The sequence below is a fragment of the Pelobates fuscus genome, chromosome 3 (genome assembly GCF_036172605.1).
Source record: "Pelobates fuscus isolate aPelFus1 chromosome 3, aPelFus1.pri, whole genome shotgun sequence".
Taxonomy (NCBI): Eukaryota; Metazoa; Chordata; class Amphibia; order Anura; family Pelobatidae; genus Pelobates; species Pelobates fuscus.
Window position 1 is genome coordinate 52,419,346 of NC_086319.1, and position 20,813 is coordinate 52,440,158.

Genomic DNA, 20,813 nt, shown 5'->3' on the forward strand with positions numbered 1-20,813 from the left:
TGTTTTTATTGAGGCAAAAGATGGGTCAATACAAAAAGGAGAACATGAGGTTAATGCATGAGAGACATACGTTATACAGAGAAAATTATACAATGGTTACATGCACCCTCAGGCGTAACGGCCTCTTTTTTATGAAAATTTCAATTTTGGCATCATACAGGTTAAACAAGTTATTTATACAAAACACTGAGGGTTCACTTAGCTAAGTCAGGTTCAAATTTAAACATTATCTCGTTGGTATGTCGAAGCCTGGAGGTGGGTAGCTATAGCTAGTCGACATGCTAGTTTATCAACCGTGTTTGGTCCCTCCACCTATGCGTAGTGGTATATTTGAGGGGACTTGGGGGGGCTGGGAGCCTAACTGGTGACACACATATTTAAGGCTTGTGAGGTGCATGAGACTAAGCATACTAAGATTAATTAAATACCGCTATGTAGGGTGGACTAGCGGGAACACCTAAATGTTTGTTCCAATATAGGGAACATGAGCTGAGTCCTATTAAACAGAGAAAATAGTAAACTTAACAAAAATATAATAAAAGCTGGGGAGGTCTCGACCGGCTATGCCTTTGTAAATTTTACAAGACTACTAAAGGTTGGGCAAATTGAAAAACATGACACATAAAACATATGGCTGGGGTCTGCTTAGGGGTGCACTGCCGGGGCTCTCCTTGTCAATATTACCGACCACAGCACAGGCAGGATAAATGAGTGAGTCTCTTGGTGTTTGGGCATGTGCTGGTCGGCTAGTGTCTCTTCAGCCCACTCCCAGGGCTGGGAATCGCCATGCCAGTGTGCATATGGTTAGTCTCTGTCCTCGTGGGGGTCTCCCCCCGGCAGTTGGTGGCATAGCTCTCCGCTCAGTTCGTTCTGCAGCACCAGTCCCCTCAGCTGCTTGGTGTCCTCTGGTGCGGACGACGTGTGTCCAGGTTCGTGGTAGGGTCTGCCGCTGGCTTGAGGAGTCCGGTATTACCCGGTGGTCTTCTGGCTGGCCTTGTTTGCGGCTCTCGCCTTGGCTTAGTCGGGAGCGAGTGCCAGTGCTCAGTGGGCTTGACTGCATTTCCCGCCTCGTGGGGTGCCGACGTTTCCCACCCGGCGCCTTTTTGGAGGCCCGAGGAGGGATCAAGCTCATGCGCCGTCTGGTCGTCGGGCGGATCCATGCTGCTGCCTCGCTCCTTGCCCACCTAAATGCTTGTCCCCGGGTATGGAACCGTGTGCAGAGGTAAGCCATGAGTCTGCCGCAGAACTCTGTCATGTTTTCGGGGGGCTTGTGTGTTATGAGCTTCGTCTCCGGCTGCTTCGTTGCCGCCATCTTGTTTGGACCTCGTGGGTCCTGTGTGGTCGTCGCTTGCGTTTGCTGTTTCGCAGGGGTTGTCGTCCCCAGGCTGGACCGGGATAACCCCCGCCGGTCCAAAGGGGGGGGTAGCAGGGCTGCACTTTCCTCTCGCTTGTGAGCGGGCCCCGAGCCGGGGGATCGGCCGCCTCCTCCATGCTCTAGGCCCCGCTCAGTGTTAGGCCGCATGGCCGGTTCGGGTGCACTGTGGCGGTTCGGTACCGGAGTGGTACCATTCTGCTCCGCTTGGAGTCCCGGATCGATGTCCAGGTAGCTTGCGTTGTGGGCTTCGGTTTATCAGGTGTTTTGGGCGTTTGTGTGCCCGCAGGTGCAGGAGCCCTCAGAGGACACGTCCGGCCATCTTGGCTGTCAGGCCCCGCCCCCCAGACTTTCTATTTCAACCATCCATTAGAGATTTACTTTGTTTAATAACTTCTCCTGTCAGAAATGTGTGAAACCTACGTTTTTGTGAACTCTTGCACTGTGTTAGTCTCTGGTTGGCATACTATTCCACGCTTCTACAAAACCTTTCTTTATTAAAAAAGAAAAAAGAAAAAAGAAAAGTACATTTTGATGATAGTCATACAATATCCAGTTTATGCCCACTTGTCTTAGCTACGTCCGTCTACTGAAATAATCACCCTCTTGTGCCTGGTTCCATCTCTTGGGATAGGTAAGCTTCTATCATTTTTCTTAGCTGCAAGCTATACACATTTAGGATTTTCAAACTCCATTGATAAGCATCTTTATTCCTGCGGTTCTAGAATCCCTTCTATTTTGTGTATTCAGATCTTTCTGGAGATAAAGTTTTCAATACTGGACACATTACATCTTTACATTAGCACTGCTATTTTCCTTCTTATTCTGCTTTTTATTTGTTACTATTTATGAAGTACCAACATGTATGACGGAGTGCTGTACATGGGACATCAGATTAGTATACGGTATAACCATGACCCTCTTTGGTTCTAATCTAAGGCAGCGGAACTTAAGCTTTTTTTGACAAGGACCTAAATTATATACATGGCATTAACTAGCCAACCCATTTTTCATTTGTAAAATTAACTTTGTGACCCATTCTTCAAATGTAAAATAATTTCCACCCAATAGCATTCTGATTAAGCATTCATTATACTCTTCACAGTGTCAGGTCACTATTGCACTGGGAACTTAAGTGCCGTTACAGTAAACCAATTATTTGGCAGTTACCTGAATATGATTTCCCAGTTCCATTGGGAACCCTCTGACTAATATCACATCTTGATATCACTGAAAGAGAATATGGCAGGAACAGATCTGTACTTCATGGCTGCTTTTTAAATCTCCGATACCCTACCAGCCCTCCAACTCGTCTTGGGGCCAAACGGTAAATAAAAATAAAAAGCCTCCTAAAAAAATTTTGGGGAGAAAAATCACTGCAACAGACAGATACAATACCTCGGTACAGAATACTGAAATGTATTTCCTTGAACGTCCCATAGTAGCAGGGTTAGTGCCACTTTGGGCCCTAGTCCCATACAACCATGTTGGAACTCCAGTGGCAGTAGATAAACGTTCCCAGTACGAGCAGTGCGAATGTGTAATTAAACACACTTTTGATGCAGTAAGCCAATTCATGGCATTTTACCAACGAGATTACAATGGGCTGCCTCTTGATCCCATTACATAATATCTGTGGTGCCATAGTATTTAACACAAATATCTCCCATCATTACTTATGTTCAGGGGCATTGATAGGGTATAAAATTAACCGGGGCTTAAGGGCAAAAATAATTTGGTGACCTCCTTTTTAAAACCGTACCCCTGGCTCCAAACTCCATCCCTTAACACGCCTGATACATTCACAGTTACTTAAAGACACTTACACAGAGGCACAGGATAGAACACAGAGATACAAATGGAGACAGGAACAGACAGGTACACACCAGGCATAGGCAGGCACAGACAGGAATAGAAACAGACAGAAACACACAGACATTTAAACAAAGTGACAGATTGGCAGAAAGATTTACTCTATGATACAGACAGGCACACACAGATATGCATGCACTCAAAAACGCATGCTGACGTACACACACTGTTGCACAAATGCAGATACACACACACTGACACTTACAAATATATACGCACACTGACACAGATGCACACAAATACAGATACATACATATAAATTAACAGATGCACATGCGCACTGACACATACAGAAGTCATACTTCACATATTTTTAGCCACTTTCCAGTTTCCATACCTTTTGGGACAAGAGGGTATCTTCCCATGGGGTCCACTGCTGCAGCTGTTACTAGCTGGGGTTGATGGAAGTCTCTCTCCACATACTCCACCTATTCCCCTCCCTTTTCTGCCTCCTGAGCAGCTCTCTGTACATAGAAAGAAAGTGACCTCACTTTCTCCCAGCACTGAACTGTAGCTTTAGCAGGTGAGCCATCCTGTGCACTGTTAAAGGGTTTGCGGCGGCCGACCAGGCCCTAATCATGGACCTCATCTGGTGGACCCAAGTATGATGGGCCCGGGGCTGCCGCACAGGCTGTGCTTGTGTTAGTTCTGCCATTGTGGAGCAGTGAAATAAAATCCATGACTATAGGGCCTCTTTCTATTTATGCCCCTACCTATGTTTTTTTTACATTTATTCCTTACTATTATATTGAAATGAGGAACATTGAAGAGTGTTTAAAAACATGCTTGTACCCAAAGAGTTTTTTGAAGTGGTATGCATAGTGAAAGCTTTCCTGTTACTGATACATGTTCTGCAATGCTACAACTGCCCATGCAATGCTATTTACACTGACACTGTACACACTGAGTAAAATGACCCCTTCACTGGGGATGTTATGAGAAACATCTCCCAATGCTATTCATAGTAACTGTTGGTGAGTTTGCACTTTGCCATTAGTGGTTTGTTGAAGCAGGCACATGAGATCTGAAAGCTAGTGGTAACTGTGAGTTAAATGGTCCATTTGCACATCGGTTAGCAGTGTGGCTGTGAGATGTGTTTGGAAGGTGGCCCTCCTGATACCGGAGAAACTGACGGAAGCCAAGCACAGAGAGATGGACACAGGTTTCTTCAGGAAGGAAGAGATTCTTTATTGGATCACCGATCGGGACTCAGAGGGACTAATGTCACCAAAATACAGCAAGTTCTGAGCCCCGGACAATAGTGCAGGCTCCTTATATAGGCATATAACTCCTCCCATATTAAGCTCCACCCGCACATTCTCTTAACCAATCAACACAAATAAGAATTAACTTCCTGTTTGACCGCATGGCTTGTCCAGCACAATGGAGGAGGGGGAATACTATATCCTGTATTCTTGCACATGCTCCGTACACTACTGATCGTATCTTGCCACGTGCAACCAACTGATCGATACGTCAGCATATGCACGTACACATGCCACGTGGTAATCTCGGCCTACTAAATTTATTTTTACCGAGATTCCACCACACTCCCTGTACTGTAATTCTGCCAACTACATCACTGTGTTATACAATAGATTATTTTTACGTTATATAACTTCTAATAAATTGCTAACAACTTTGTAGGATGTTGAACTGGATTTGGAATATAGCGTTAGTCTTGTCATAGCAGTGGGCACTTTGATCCTGGTACTTTATGTATGAAATGCCGTGTTCCACTTTAAGAATTTTGTTGCGTTGCAAGTGCTGCAAAAAAGGCACGGACTTATTGGAAAATTAAGAATTACAATTAATGAGTAATCAATACAATTGTCATCACAAACTAGTATTTTAATTTGTAAGCATACAAATAACATCCCAAAACTAGTCTGGCTGGGTTTCTGTATGAAAGTATGCTTTTCCAAAACTGGACAATTAATTCCTACTCCATTAACTTTTTTCCCTAATTTCATTTCCTTTTTCATTTTTTACATTCATGTAGTAAACAAAAAGAGGCACCATAGCCATGTGTCTCAAGTTATATCACCATTCTATTCAGCATGTCTCATTTTGCTCGGACATTTCTAGCAGTCTAATGAAAGGTCGACTAAAATTGCATTCATTAAGTGTATCATTATTCATTGGTGGAAAATGCATTTATTAATGTGCTTACAGAGTGGCAGAGAACAAGTTAAGTTTATAAAAAAAAAAAAATGTCCAATATGTTACCCCAGTTTCTCTTGCTTGAGTGAGTTTTACTCTGTACAGATAGACCGGTCTGTGCGCAGCTTTTACAAGGTTCCAAAAGCATTCTGTATTAACTCTTTAAGGACCAGTGACATTTCATATCCGCATCGCGGTCCGGATTCAACATGAAGTGTCCTGAATTTTTTTTCTTTTTAACTTCTTTTTGTCTACTGTAGGTAAGCCTAGTTTACTGAGAGAGATATTACATTTTGTGCTACAGTATTTAACCCCTTAAGGACACATGACATGTGTGACATGTCATGATTCCCTTTTATTCCAGAAGTTTGGTCCTTAAGGGGTTTAAAGTCTACATTGGTATGATTGCATTACTGTTATGTTTTTTTTTTTTTTTTAATTACTTGATGAGGTCATTTAGCACCATCTATTTATTATGTGAAGAGGTCACTTGGCATGATGCCTTTTTATTATTTGATGAGGTCATTTATTATGTTGTTAAAATAAATTGTAGGAGTATAATATGTAATACACTTACAATGAATGCAGTGTGTTAATAGCATTATCTATATACAGTTTAGCTCCAAGAAAGAGTAAAAGAATAGGGGAAAGGGTCAGATGGTTTGGGGCACTAATCCTCCAAATGGTTCTGTCTTAATGAAGTACAATATTTGAATACATCACAGTTGTCCTGATTGCACTTTGTTGATAAGTTTAATTTTATTAGGCCATACGTGTGTATTACTGGCTGGCATGTGTGAATGGATAAATTAGGTTGTATCAATATCTTCACTTATTAGCCACTGTAAGCCTGCCTCCTTATCCATGTCTCCCCATGTCACAGAATGACTTCCTTATCAGTGTATGTACATTAAGTACTGCCTTACTATGTTTGATTGAGTCGTAAATGAAAGGCTGTGAGCAGGATTAGTTGGAAATTTTTAGACTAGACTACATTCTCCTACCCGTGACTTATGCCCGCAGATATGTTTAGTTAATTGGGAAGAATTAACAACTTCATTAAAAATGATTCCTAAGTTTAGTTATCTTTGCTATTTTGACCTTAATTTTCCAATTCCAATTATTTGCCAATTGTGTACAATTCCTTGTTTAGTGAGCAAACTCCATAGAGTCTGGAAACGTACCCGATTTAAACTGACAGAAGGAATGTTGTCAAAAGGATGTGTATATTGCATTTATTTTGCTCAGGATAAAATCAGACATGTAGATGATGAAATTACTAAACTGTCAGAAACTTTCTTTTTTTTCCTTTCTTCTATTCTTCAAAAGTAATTTGAGAAAAAAGCCTTACTCCATTATGTGTAATTTAGCAAAGATGAACTGTTTCTGAGATCTGTCAGCCAAATTGACGTATTATAGCTCCTACATAGAACTCGGAGTGAAAAAAAATGATTTGTTTAGTTATTGGAGCAAGAAACATTTTATTTAAATGAATGATATAAAGCTTTGATGACAACACCTTAATTTCTCTAAAAACATATTTACTGTTAAATGTCAGCACAAGTAGACGTGTTACCTAGGCAACATCGTTTCTCAATACATGTACATTTATTCTTTTTACAGATGAGGGTCCTTACACAAAGTCGGCAAACCAGAGTAAGGCACCGGATGGGGCTTTGGCAGTCAGAAGACAAAGCATCACAGGTAAGGAATCATTCTAGATTAGAATATTAACACATGCAATGATGCATCTTTTTATTTACCTTGGGACATGTGTTCTGATTTGTGACCTTATGTTTTACAAGGCTATTCGCTAAACCACAAATTGTCGGGAGTTGACAGCTGAATCTGAGAAATTTTCCAGTTTGACAGTTTTTGCCTAAAACTTCGAAATTTCCTAATTAAATTAGTGATTTAGCTTAAAACTTGAAATTCCCTCGTTAATTTAGTGATTTAGTATAATTGTCAGAAATTCAAACTTAATTTAGGAATTCAAAGAGAATTTAACATTTAGGCCAAAAGAAACCAAATTGTATTTTTTTTTTTTTATTTATAATTCTTTATTTTTTTTTTGTGCTAGTAAGTACTAGCTTGCGATGCCACAACAGCAAGAGCAAACGTTTCGGTTATAAACATAGTTTTTAAAAAACTGTAATAATGTTGATAAGTACACAGTGCGTTGTAAGAAAGAAGGTATTTTGTAATAAATGCTTAGCCTAAGCACCGGTAGCAAGAAACTAGCGGACATAAAAATACATAAATTATATTTTGGACTGCCACACACGAAGTTAGAACAAGCAGATACCACTGGAGCCCCCATTTTAAAACATCAGGCATTCCCCGGTCTATTGGTTACAAGGCTGCTAACTTAGGGATGTATATAGGCTCTCTAGGCATAGTGGACCTCAGGCTACTCCTGTTCACCTAATGTGAAAGTACCAGCATTGCAACAGGCCAAGCTTTTTCCGCTGCGCCAGTACCGGGCCACAGCGCCAGCACGCATCATGTGCTCTCAGATGTGGCACTCCTGTGAGTCTACATCAGAGTTCCCCCGGTTGTTGAGCAGCGATGTGAGGTTCGTCCTCTCAGGACTCTAGGCCCAGGTAAGCACAGGGATCTGACCCGCCGGGTACGGAGATGGGAGCAGCCGACAGCCCTCCTTTGAGTTTTGGGGCCTCAGTAGCATGGCCCAGCATCGTGAGGTAAAGCCCTTCAATGCCTTCCTTGACGTGTCAGCCTGCAGGTGAGGATATGTAGGTGGTCTCAGGAAGCTGTGATTGGCAGCCATCTTGTGATCGGGGCACGGGAATCCAGGGTCATGTATGCTTTACTTAGTCATGCTCTTAATGTCGGATCCCTCCAGTGGAACCGGGATAACTTCCAACTGTCCAAAGGGGGGGGGGGGTAGGGTAACGGGACCAGTTGGAGTGTGAGTGCCGATGTTGGGAAGCCGGAGATAAGAGCAGGGCAGCAGCCGTCCGCTCAGCTCCTCTCCGAGTAGGCCAAAGGCACCGAAGCTTTATTGCGCCCCCAGTGGCTCCAAAAACTCTGATCTCTGATTCTGCTACACCACAGAGTCTGCCTTATGTTCCTGGCTCAGGAAAGCCAGTAAGCCACGTGATTCACTGTAAATAGACATTCCCTGCAGAAGCCTCTCCCACGTGCAACCTGTCAGCATGTCGGTCTGGCGCTGCGCCCCCACCACATTGCATATTTTCTAAAGTCAAATATGTTTTCAGTTTGACTGTTTTTGACCAAAAACAAATTCATTTTGAATTTTGAATTCATGACAGTTCACACTTTGAAGTAAAATACAATTTCTTAGCAATGCTATCTCTTACCATCGTGTGACAACTTTTTTATATTCAGTTTGTTGTACAGACCTGTTGAAATACTTGGAGCTGTATAAATTAAAAATGATAAATTAAATTATTAAGGAAGTCAGAAGTAATCTAGTTCGATGGACTGAAATTATTTCTTAAAAAATCTGACCTCATCGTCTTCTGTGGTCACATAACCTTTGTTTTTCCTCTCAACATTATTTAAAGGGATACTATTCAGGTTATTGTAGTGGTTCTTGCATCTCTAGACTGTACCAGCAGGCTTCTCAATGTAAATACTGCCTTTTCAGAGAAAAGGGAGTGTTTACATTGGTGTCCAGAACACATCCTATGAGGAGATGCTGATTTGCACAGCTTGGTGTTTTGCCACCCAATGCTTTCATGATTGATGATCTCTGCCATCGAGGTGGGGCCATCCTCGGCAAGACTGGCACGGTGTGGGAGAAAAGGTGAATAAAATCACCTTTTCAGAGTGATCGGAGCGAGGACCAGCCACCTAAAATGCCACATCAGGACAATAGTGTCAGGCATACATGTTTGTTCCTTTTAATCAGACCAGCTCAGGGAGATAGCTCCATTCTTTGCTAAATTTTCTTTCTTTTCTTGCAAAATGTTAATACACAGATGCCATACTATCTTGCTGTTAATTTTCTGTGTGCTTCCAGTTACGAAACCAAATTAAGCAATGTAAGACATGTTCTTGTAAGGATGAACTGATGCTAAATAGCTCAAAATATCTCATGTAAAAACTGTGGGTTTAAATGAAACTATTCTGTCTGTCCTGGATAACGGACTTAATGATTTGTAACGTGGACAATAAAAACGAGAGAAATCTCACTGTATCTTTCCTGGTAAAATATTTTATAAACAAATAAATATGCTGTGAATTGCGTTAAGTATTGCTATATCCTTCATATATCTGTATCTATGATACACACGTTGAAAAGATGGATATTGGAGTACCAGTGGGGGCTGTGTCAGTTGTCATTGTGAAGGGAACCCTAAATCCCGTAGATCCACAAACTGTTCTGTAAGATGTGTTAAGTGTAGTGGGAACTCCAAACTATCATGTGTTGGTTGTTGGTCTTCGATGTCCTATCTGGCAAGACCAAGGGACTCAATTACAATGCTCTTCTTATGGACACCGGGGCCTTTAGCCCCTCTCATACCTACCTTGTTCCTCACCTTCAGTAGCTGAAATTTAGGTTACCTTCTTCAATGTTAATTTGTGGATACCAAAATTGGGGCAATCACCATGGAAACCAGTGGAACCAGCAGGCACATTCTGTTGGTGACTCCTTCCCTTTTACATGTTTGCAGATAAGTATTCCTCATTGTGTGTAATAACAGTTTCTGCAAGATGTTTACTTTCTATTATATATTTGTATATATTCATTCATAGCCTATTGCTCTTTGGCCTCTGTTCATTAGGAAGTGGTTTTAATGGCAAATTATTTTTTTTGCAATCAAGATTCTTTGGACAGTAACTGTTCTTATTCTTAGCCAGAGTCTGGTCAGTAATACAGTAAAACACATAAAGTACGTTGTAAGGTACTCTATATCTGATAATATTATCTTGTCTGGCGGTTGCTACTTTATATTCCCACTATATCATTGTAAATTTATAAATGCTAATTATCATAATAACAAACAACTTATTTTAGCAAAATTAATCAACCTGACCTCGTATATCCGTTGTTGGTGACTAAATTTGAATTCTGTAAACAAGACACCTATATTGGTTAATAAAAAATAAATAAAAGCTAAGCAGAACTATTCAATTCCAAAGTGCACACATAACCGTACATGTTTTATATTGTTAAAAAATCACAATAAAAACAACACTAAATCCCTCAACTTTGCAGTCTTTGTTTACAAGTCACATGAGATTGACATATAAAATAAATTCAACAATGCGCAACTGCCTGTCGGCTTATTTTATTTATTGTACGGCTTTCAAAGTAAAGCTTAGGGTTTTAAGAAAAACATGATAGAGAAAGCTAAATGCATCTTAAATTCTAGACTGAGTGAAATAAACATCAACAAGCTAAAAGGCCTTACTTATTTTTTTATTTTTAACCCGTCAGGTGGCTAAAAGGTCACCATAAGCACCAAAGGGGGCTGCCCAGCAGTAATCTAGTTTTGAAACGTTTTGACACTTACCGTCGGAATGCCATAGATAGAATCTCTTATTTCCCTTACAAATGGATGGCAAAATTCATTAATATTTGTGCTCTCAAATGTAGATAGGTTCAGTAAATCCCCTTTCATGTCAGTAGAAGTCACCAACGTCCAAATACACTTTAGTAAATATAACTTTAAAGAACACTCCAAGCACCATATAGCCTGCTATAGTGGTTATGGTAACAGGAATTTCGTTGGTTCCGTTCCAATATAATTTGTCAAAGCCTTTTAGAACGGTTTAAAAACTTGCCTGGGTCCCCGAGGGGCTAACGAAACATCTGCGCTATATTCAGCCAAAGCATGGTCACTAAAGGACTGCAGTCACAGTGGTTTAACAAGACTACATGGTAGTTATGGCTGCCAGTTATTCAATATAAATTACATCTTAAAACAATAATTGTTTTTGCTAACTTTTAGTTCGCTTCCAAGAGCTTGTGGCAATTCTGCTTTAATCTCCATTTTCTTAAAGCTTCTCACTGTTTACACTTCAGTTCCTACGGCTATATCTAATCAGATACTTATTGGAACATTTGAATTTCGTATTCAGTTTAGAATAATGAAAGTTTGTCTATGTCAGTTCTCTAAAGCCTTTAATGGCTTTGGGCCTTGGTGGTATCCAACTGATAGAAGAGTATGAGGCCTAGAAGACATAAACTGTATGGGACTTACACTGTAGGGGCATCAGTCTTTAAAGTCTTGGAAAAATGCCAATTTACTAATCTGGCAGAATGCCATCCATTTTGTAAGACAATATATACACAGGAATACAGGAAATTTGAAGCCTGAGTAGACACTATTTATTATGTAGACATGTGCATGAATCTGTGGAATTTGACTAATTTTGACATTGCTTTTATTTAATCCTTTACAGGGTTGGGTACTGGAGAAATAGTGGGCTTAGGGGATTTTGCTTGCAAATAGCCCACTGTAAATAGAAAATATGTTGCAGACAGATGTTAAGATGTTAACTTGGCTTCTTCAGTGAGTATATATGTGGCTATATATGTACGTGGTTATATCCTCCTGAGACCCAGCCCATTAACTTGTGTCCTCTGTACTGGACATTCCGTTCACATGCATCTCCTTTTACTCTTTTCAGCTACTCTATCAATACCTGCCGTATTGTAAAGAGGACATCCTAGGCTTTCGAGTGATATGTCATGTGATAGGCTGGGATGCTGGGAGCTTCCTCTTCCTTTTCATTAAAAATGATATTGGAAGACAATTTTTTCTTCCTCGGTTCCCAGGAGGATATAGCATAAATCGCTTGAAAATAGACATGAAACTGGGAAAACTCTGGAGGAGACAATGGCCCAAAATGGACAATTTGTTAGGTGGATTTCTGGGCTTCTAACACAGCATTATGTCTACCCATACACGTGAGATATCACATTCTCCATGGAGTTTCCACATGCAAAGTTGCCTAGTATTATAATATTCTTATATGTCTGAATTACTAGAACAATGCAAAAATGTTAATTTACGCAAGTAGTGGCGTGTTCTGGGGAGATGTTAGAATTTGGACAGAATATGTTTGCTTAATTTTGATGTAACGGGGTTATTAAAGGGACACTATAGTCACCAGAACAACTACAGCTTATTGTATTTGTTCTGGAGCGTCTAATCATTCTCTTCAGGGTTTTTGCAGTAAACACGGTCTTTTCAGCGAAAACACAGTGTTTACATTACAGCCTAGTGATAACTTCACTGGCCACTCCTCAGATGGCTGCTAGAGGTGCTTCCTGGGGCAGTTCTGCACAGTGTGACTGACATTCAGTGTCTCCACCCTCTGCATGCAGACACTGACCCTTCCTCATAGAGATGCATTTATTCAATGCATCTCTGAGGAGATACTGATTGGCCAGGGCTGTGTTTGGCTTGTGCTGGCTCTGCCTCCTTGACAGTCTCCGCCAATCCTATGGAAAAGCATTGTAATTGGCTAAGAACAACACTTCTAATGATGTCAGTCAAGCAGGCAGATCAGAGGCAGCAGCTGCAGGCTTGAACAAAATTAAGATTTTACTATATTTAGTGGAGCAAGAGTGGTCATGGGGGCTAGATGGTGATTTTAACACTATAGGATCAGGTATACATGTCTGTTGGGTCCCGGTTTCTATATCTTTAGTGGAGAACCTGCTATTCTAAATATTGTTGTGGTTATACATTGAACACAAGTGGGTTGTAATTTAATATATTTTAACATTCCACCTGGAATGTCAGGCTTTTTGCGGCATCAGAGGATATCCCTGTCTAAGACCCTGGTGAGTCGCTCCTTCTGTGAAATGGTTAGTTTATGTGTACCTTCTTAAAGGAACCCTATAGTCACCTAAACAACTTTAGCTTAATGAAGCAGGGTTTGTGTGTTTATCATGCCTCTCGGGTTTCACTGCTCAATTCACTGCCATTTAGGAGTTAAATCACTTTGTTTCTGTTCATGCAGCCCTTGTCACACCTCACCTGGCTCTGATTGACACAGACTGCATGAAAAAAAAAACTGGTTTCACTTTCAATTACATGTAATTTACCTTAAACAATTGTCTGTCTTTCTGTGCAAATTGAACTTTAATCACATACGGGAGGCTCTTGCAGGGTCTAGATTAAACGGAACTTGCAATAAAGGAAGGATAAACTGTAGATGACTCTTTACAGGAAGTGTATAGGGACCTGTGCAAGTCACATGCAGGGAGGTGTGACTAGGGTTCATAAACAAAGTGATTTCACTCCTAAATGGCAGATAATTGAGCAGTGGAAACTGCAGGGGCATGATCTATACACCAAAGCTGCTTCATTAAGCTTAAGTTGTTTTGGTGACTATAGTGTCCCTTTAAATATAAACCCAGTGTTTAACCCCCATCTTGCACCACATCCACATGGCTTTTTAATGTGCATATATACTGTCTCTTACTGGAGGGATCTCCATCTTTGGACTCATATGCCCTTGTTGTGGCCTCTTTGTCTATTTTGTAATCTAATTGAATTGTTGTGGGTTACCCCCACTTGGAGCCATGGTTATTTGGTTCCATAGTGGCACCTTTTTGTTATGAACCTTGTTGACATGATCCCATGCTGACCGTTGTCATGCAAAGCCTTGTGATACGTTGCATTAAATAATATATTCTATACAAATAATTGTTCGTTATGCAAAAAGAAAGAAAAGCCAACAGACTTTGATTTATAGTCGTTTATTTAAATTGCTGTTTTGCAGAAGCTTATAAAGGTAATGCAAACAGTGCAGCAGCTAATTATTTCCGTTGTGTTACTGAATGTCGGTTAAGGCATTGTTTAGCTTAAGACTGGGGAAAAAAAGGCTTTGGCATTTTGCTTTATCACGCCTTAACACATCTTAATTAATTTTCACATCTTTGCTTAAGCCTTTACAAACCAAAGAGAGAATTTCTCAAGCAAGATTAAGTTTGGCGCAGGTTCCTCCATTTCCTATTTTATAGGAATCTAGTATAATCCCTCAGTTCTATAGAGGTGATCAACCACAGCGTATAAAGCTAGGATATAAGGGGAGATTTAAAAAGCAGCAAAGTGGAAACACTATCCATTGTTAATGGTGTATAAATTCATGACTTTCTTCTCACCAGTATTTCTAAAGGAGATACAGCTTTGCTATGATAGATGTAAAAAGAAGACATATTTTTAAAAGGAGGTGTGATTATGCTGGTGCATAAGATATATCTTTAAAGGGATTATGCTAGAATCCTACATATAAATGTAACTTACAGAGCATTTATAATAAAACATAAGTACAAAACACGCATTTCTGTTGTGCAATGCTCAAGTTAAGCTGCAGTCTCTAAGTGGGCAGCATCGGTGGGTGACATCATCACAAACCACCCATCCCAGTCTACCCAACCACTAACGAATGTTACCATACTGACGTAGGATTCTGTATTGGTCCAAGCCCACAGTCTAAGATGTGACATATGTCCCTCCATGCTCAAAACATGTTGGTTCATTATTATCCATTCCGATTGACAGCCCACACTCATGATTGTTGGCAACCCCACCTTCTATCTGACTCACCATCTCATTGAGAAACATTTGCTGATTCTTATCTCGCACAAACAGCAAGGTTCAAGTCCTCTAATGTCAAGGGAAGAATGTGGTCAACATTCTACAAAAACAAGAAGACTGTTACATACAAAGTAATTTTAAAAGAAATACACAAAATTAGATAACACGTTTTAGCAGAATAGAACTCTCAAGAAATAAAAATGTAAACACGTTGTGGCATAAATCTCTTGAATCACCCTAATCTCTTATTGAGGGACACTGGTGAAAAGTCCCCCAAAATTGCAAAGTAGCAATGCAAGGGATTTTGCACTTCTTCAGGGCATGCTCCTATGAGCCAGGGTGGCTGCCTCTGTATGACACTGCTCGTCATTGTCTCACCTTCACCTTGGGCTCAGCCGCTTCCCATCGTAATACCAAACGTCTTGAAACTGGAAGGTAGGTTTCTTGTACATTAACTGCACAGACAAAACACTGAAATCAACTCCTCGAAAATTAGCATTTCTCTCTTAATTTAATCTAACATCCATTCTGTCTCTGAAATACTTTGTCTAAACAAAAGTCACTTCCTATTTAAACGAAATGGTCCAAACCGCAAGATCTCCGTTTATATCTTAACCTGTGGATATAATAAAGACTACCCTGATGAGCTATATAGATGCTGGGTATGTTTGTTCTGTTACTTTCACTCCTTAGTGTGTACCTCTCCGTTTTACTTTGCATTAAAGTATCTAATTGAAAACACATAAAAATTACTCTCTTACTTTGCATAATAAATGCTTTTAGATAAAACACCTTTTTCATCCAGTGCTTAATTCAGCCAGCTAGGTTAAATAAGAAGTTAGCTCATGCAAATGAAAGCATTCATCTCTTGTCTCCTTTGCCTTTTTCCTTATTATGCATGCATTTTTCTCTAGGGAGCTAGAACAGAGATTGATTAGTGAAATATACTGTCCGCCAGTACAGAAGAAGAGCCTGATTTGTAATTCTCTACCAGTCCTCCGTGCCACAACAGGTGGCCATCTTTAGCATAAACAGGCAATACTTTTTGGTTTGACACACAAAACAGACTTAGCTAACATAGCTAATAGGTGAAATTCGCAAGGGACCCCAACTTATGTCTAAAACTTTAATTACTATCTTTGAAAATGTCTCCAGTACTATGTCGTTTCTTCTGTTTAAAGGACACTTCATGCAAAGCAGGTGCAAGAATTCATCTGATTATTTTGCACAATGTCAGGTGCATTGTTTTTTCAAAAATGTTTTACCTTTATTGTGCCTTATTGTCTCCCAATCCATGGAGGTGTAGAAAGTCACCTAAGGGAAAATGTACTACTGTACATATCCCGTGAGCCCAAGATTTACCGTGGCTTTCTTAGGAAAGCTACAAAGGGATTGTGCAGCAAAAGCAGAAAAACCATGATCATAGTTGTTTCATTCATGAACAAAAGATAAATGAATGAAACTACTTGTGCAAGTTGAAAGCAGTGTATTAGAATTAGTGAGGGTTTTGGTGTGTTTTTAAGGAAATGTATATCTTACTATGCATAAAAATTTCATTTGACACCACTCAAAAATAAAGTCAATTTGATGTTTGAAGAATTAGGTACATACTATAATGGAATCAATAATCTCATGTGATAAGCTTTGGGTGTTCAAGTCTTCCCCAAGATGTGCCGCGTTAATTGATACAGATACCTTCGGTTTTAAAGTGTTGCCTAGACTAGAGCATGCCTTATTGATTCAGAATGTCCTGGCAAAAACAGACAGAACATTATGTATCATTTAGTCGTTTCGGAGCAGTGAGAGAGTAGTGTCCACTGGGATGTACACACACATCCCAAGACTACTGCTGCCACGTGGAACTCTCCCTAGATTTATCCTCCCAGATAACTACCACCTCTTCATCCTTCAGTTCAAGAACGCGGGCAATCACTGGCACAAAAAAGGAAATTCCTTCCCCAGAATGGACTGATTACATGCATAAGGAGCAGGTCAACACGCTAAGGAGAATGCCTCAAACTTGAAAAAGACTTGGCAACCTGTGAAAAGGGGGGTTCTCACCCTGAGATGCAAGAAGTAGGCCAAGCTGAACATTAGCCTGTTCCATGACTTGGATAAAGGCCTTCTGACCTAGAGACCGATGTTAGAACTAGAGTATGCAAGGGGAAGATAGAAAGTTTCCCTTTATGGGAAACTTTGCTCATTGAATAGCAATTACTTCTGCAGTCCATTTTAGTATGTTTTATGTCAGTCTTAATGCTTCAACCTTCAACCTTTTGCGTCTAATTGCAGACGTTCAATTCTATAAACAGTTTCTGGAATAAACTGAACTCCAACCTTCATTTAATGCCTGGCTATCTTCTCACTTGACTTCAGATGTGTTTCCTTGTGGCAGTCCTGAGGTAAAATGACATCCCCTCTTGGCAATAAAGTACAGATTTTCACAGACAATAAAAACACAATCATCTTGCGGGAAATATCATGTTAGGCGTCTTAATGATAAGATATCGGTAAGGATCTATATATCTATGTAACACTGAAATACAAACCAGTATAATGCAACTGATATATTAGAAATACGTGCTGTCTGGTAATAGAAGGCTTAATATACAACAGTATATGCTTAGCAGTGTAATTATTTTGTGGAAAAAACTTTCACTGGTTGTAACTAATGTTTTCAAGGCCAGCAGGTGTTTGAGGAGTTATCCTACTCCCAATGGCTGGAATTACCCTCCTGTCATGCTCACCCGCGTTCTAGGAGTCTCCTCCGCTCCAGCGGTTCCCACGCCGGCCGCTGGGGCTCCTTTTATGACACGGCAGGCACTCGCCGACGTCGTGACACTGATAACGTCATGATGCCGCACAAGTGCCGACGTCATACTGATGATGACGTCATGACCCGCCAAAATGTTAGAACACGAACATTTTGGGGGTGTGATTTTCAATTTAAAGTACCAGCCTATAAAAGGCTAGTTAAAACTTAGATCCTTGCCTTGTTGTGGTCCTAGTTTAGTTCCCAATAGCGCGTTTTGTTCTGATTGTTTCATTTGGTATCTGACCTCGGCTTGTTCACTACTCTCCATTCTCCTGTTCTTGACTTGGCCTTTGTACCCCGTTTATTCCGCTTTTCTGGTTCTCTAACTCTGCTTGTCTCTCGTTACTGTACCTTCTTGATTCCTTGATCTTGGCTTGTCTTGACTATTCTCATCCTATTACGTTAGTCCGGCCATTCTAAGGTCCGGTATACGTACTCTTTACACCTTGCGTGTTGGGTCTCTCAGGAATCCTGACACCTCCTCCCAAAAAGAAGAGTCTACTTTCCTGGCAAAGAATGGGCAAAGAATGGCGTATGCTAACCCTACCAAGATAAAATTAATTTCTGGGGGGTTTTTTTGTTTGTTTTTTAATTCTACCTCACTGATATCATGTATATATTCAAGATCTTAATGTGTATGCTCTCACAATCAGTGAGACTGTTTCTCCTCTGTTGTAATAAAGGCTTGAGCCTACACTTCCACTATTCCAGCCTCTGACTGGTTCATTGGAAAAGGCTTTTCGGAGGGTATTGGCTATTTGGCTAACAATCTCTCCATGACCTCACAGCTCAAATTATGTTTTACTGAGCAGGATTAGAATTAATGCCCCCCATAACCCTGTCAAGTTACATTTTATTTCTCTATTTAAATGTCACTGGGTAATGGAGTTTACAATGAACGCTCTATTAAGCTTTAAAGTGCATAGCACAAAAACACAGAAAATAATGTGGAGTATATAGCAATTGTTGTCAGGGTCTAAAAGCCTAACGAGCTTTTAGAATTGTGTGTGTGTGTATGTATATTTAGTATACATATATTTATTCCTTGTTTCACAAGGAATGCCCTGTTTAATATTTGTGATGCATTTTAAGAATGGTAGTATTTAATGTCAATTAACGGATTTCATTCTGGCAGCATAGAAATAAAGCTGGGCAGCATTTGAAATGAACCAATAAATACATTAATAAATAAATACATAAATAAATAATAAAAAATAAATTTCAATGAGCCAGATTAACACCGGAGGGGGAAGACAAACAATGTAAAATGTTGCCAAGTGTAACCAATGTGATTGCAGCAGACTTGGGCAAATTCTGAACAAAATGCCTAATCCTCAGAAAATTCACATTATGGTCCATCCTATTAATATAATTGTGTGTTACTTTATTCTTGTCCCACCTTCCCGAGTTTGATCCTGGTGTCCCACTGTCCCCAAAAAGCGTAGTACAAACACATTATTAGACACTTCTGTGCCATGATAAAGGCAACTGAAACAGTGCTCCCTGCATGGTCTGCCATGTGTGATTGGCAGTCAGCCTAAATAGAGTGTTTTCACACCAGGCTGAACTGTCCGTTCTTTGGGCAGTCCCACCCGCATCCTGGGTGGTTCTACCTGCCTTGGGCGGTGCTAGGGACTCAATTCATATAATTGTCCTGCCCCCTTTTACACTGCCACCGGCATCCAGATTCACAGGACATCGAGGTTGAGAGGTATGATATAGTGTTTTTAACATGCGCACACACACGAGCCAATTTATTAGGCAGTTTTATAAACAACTCAGGACCCTTTGAAACAGTCAGTTAGACGTGATTATGTGTGTATGATATTTTCATTTTGCAACTATGATATTTCAGATTAATAGTTCATACACTCCTTCTTACATAAACAATATTTACACTGCGTCTTATTTATTTAAGAAAATATTCTTTACTACCTTCGATCAGGCTTGTTCTCCAATATGGGATTAACTTAAATATCAGCGTCTACACGTATCATTTGGAATTTACATCAATAGAAAGTACTTAGGAATTTGTTTAGACCTGCAGGGATTCTTCTCCGTAAAAGGTTGAGAAACACTGATGAAGGCCATTGGAGTAAACTAAAGTCTCCGATAAGTGTTTATGGAACCAATATGAGATAATGTATGCATTGTGAGATTATAGAGAAACACAGCACTGGTTAGGAATGGAACAAGTCCATCCGCCAGGTTGTGATGGTTGAGAGATACAATGGGGCCTAACCCCTAGAAATATTTGTTATGCACTTGATATACTCTTTGTTCTAATTATAGAGTGTATTTACTTTTGTACTTGGAGATCTTCAGTTTGCTACATTTAGTGTATCTCCCCCCTTTTGGTCATAGTTATTTGCTACTATTTATGGCAATTCTGCCACACACATACTTATAGCATTTCTTCTGACCATATTACTATTATTTTTGGACTAGTCGATTCTATCCTATTAGATCCTAATTTTATTACTTGTTTGTCTAGTATCTGTGTGTTTCTCCCCCAAGAGGGATTAATAAAGAGTTTTTTGTTCTTTGCTCTCTGCGCTCCACTTTTATATTTATTATTGCAGAGTAGCTTTTTTCACATAAGGATACAAGGTCTTTTTGGGAGGCAGATTGTCTTTAATCTGCAACCCATTAGTCCTATTTTCTCATTGTGAGATTATGCATTATCCCTGATTGAAGTATCCAATAGAAAACAGGCAGCTGTAGCATATAACAGGAATGCCAAGAGATTATATTTTACCTTTTAGTATGTGACAGACCGTTCCTTTTTCAATAAAATTTATTGCGAGATGGCCGGTCATGCTTTTAGTTAGCTCCCAACGACTCGGGTAAATATAAAGCAAATTTAGCTATAAACTTGTGTACCTGTGCCCACCAAGTTGCAGGTGGATCTCTATTACAACCAGGCACAGTCACCAAGCTCATGCCAAAGTACCCTGCTGAAATGACCATCTCTCGGCCTACAGGACTTGGCTTGCAGGCTGGGGTGAGAAGCGGCCGATCTCCCCTGACTGTGCACGCACAC

General features: G+C 40.2%; 1 protein-coding gene across 11 annotated transcripts in view; it reads left to right on the forward strand.

Moving 5' to 3' along the window:
• GRIP1 (glutamate receptor interacting protein 1) overlaps positions 1 to 20,813 on the forward strand; it is a 509,652-nt gene that overhangs the window by 326,833 nt on the left and 162,006 nt on the right. For all 11 annotated transcript variants that reach the window (XM_063447052.1, XM_063447047.1, XM_063447049.1 and 8 more), the window contains exon 2: positions 7,031 to 7,111. In XM_063447052.1, coding sequence (XP_063303122.1) covers positions 7,031 to 7,111 — 81 coding nt within the window. The remainder of the gene's footprint in view (positions 1 to 7,030; positions 7,112 to 20,813) is intronic.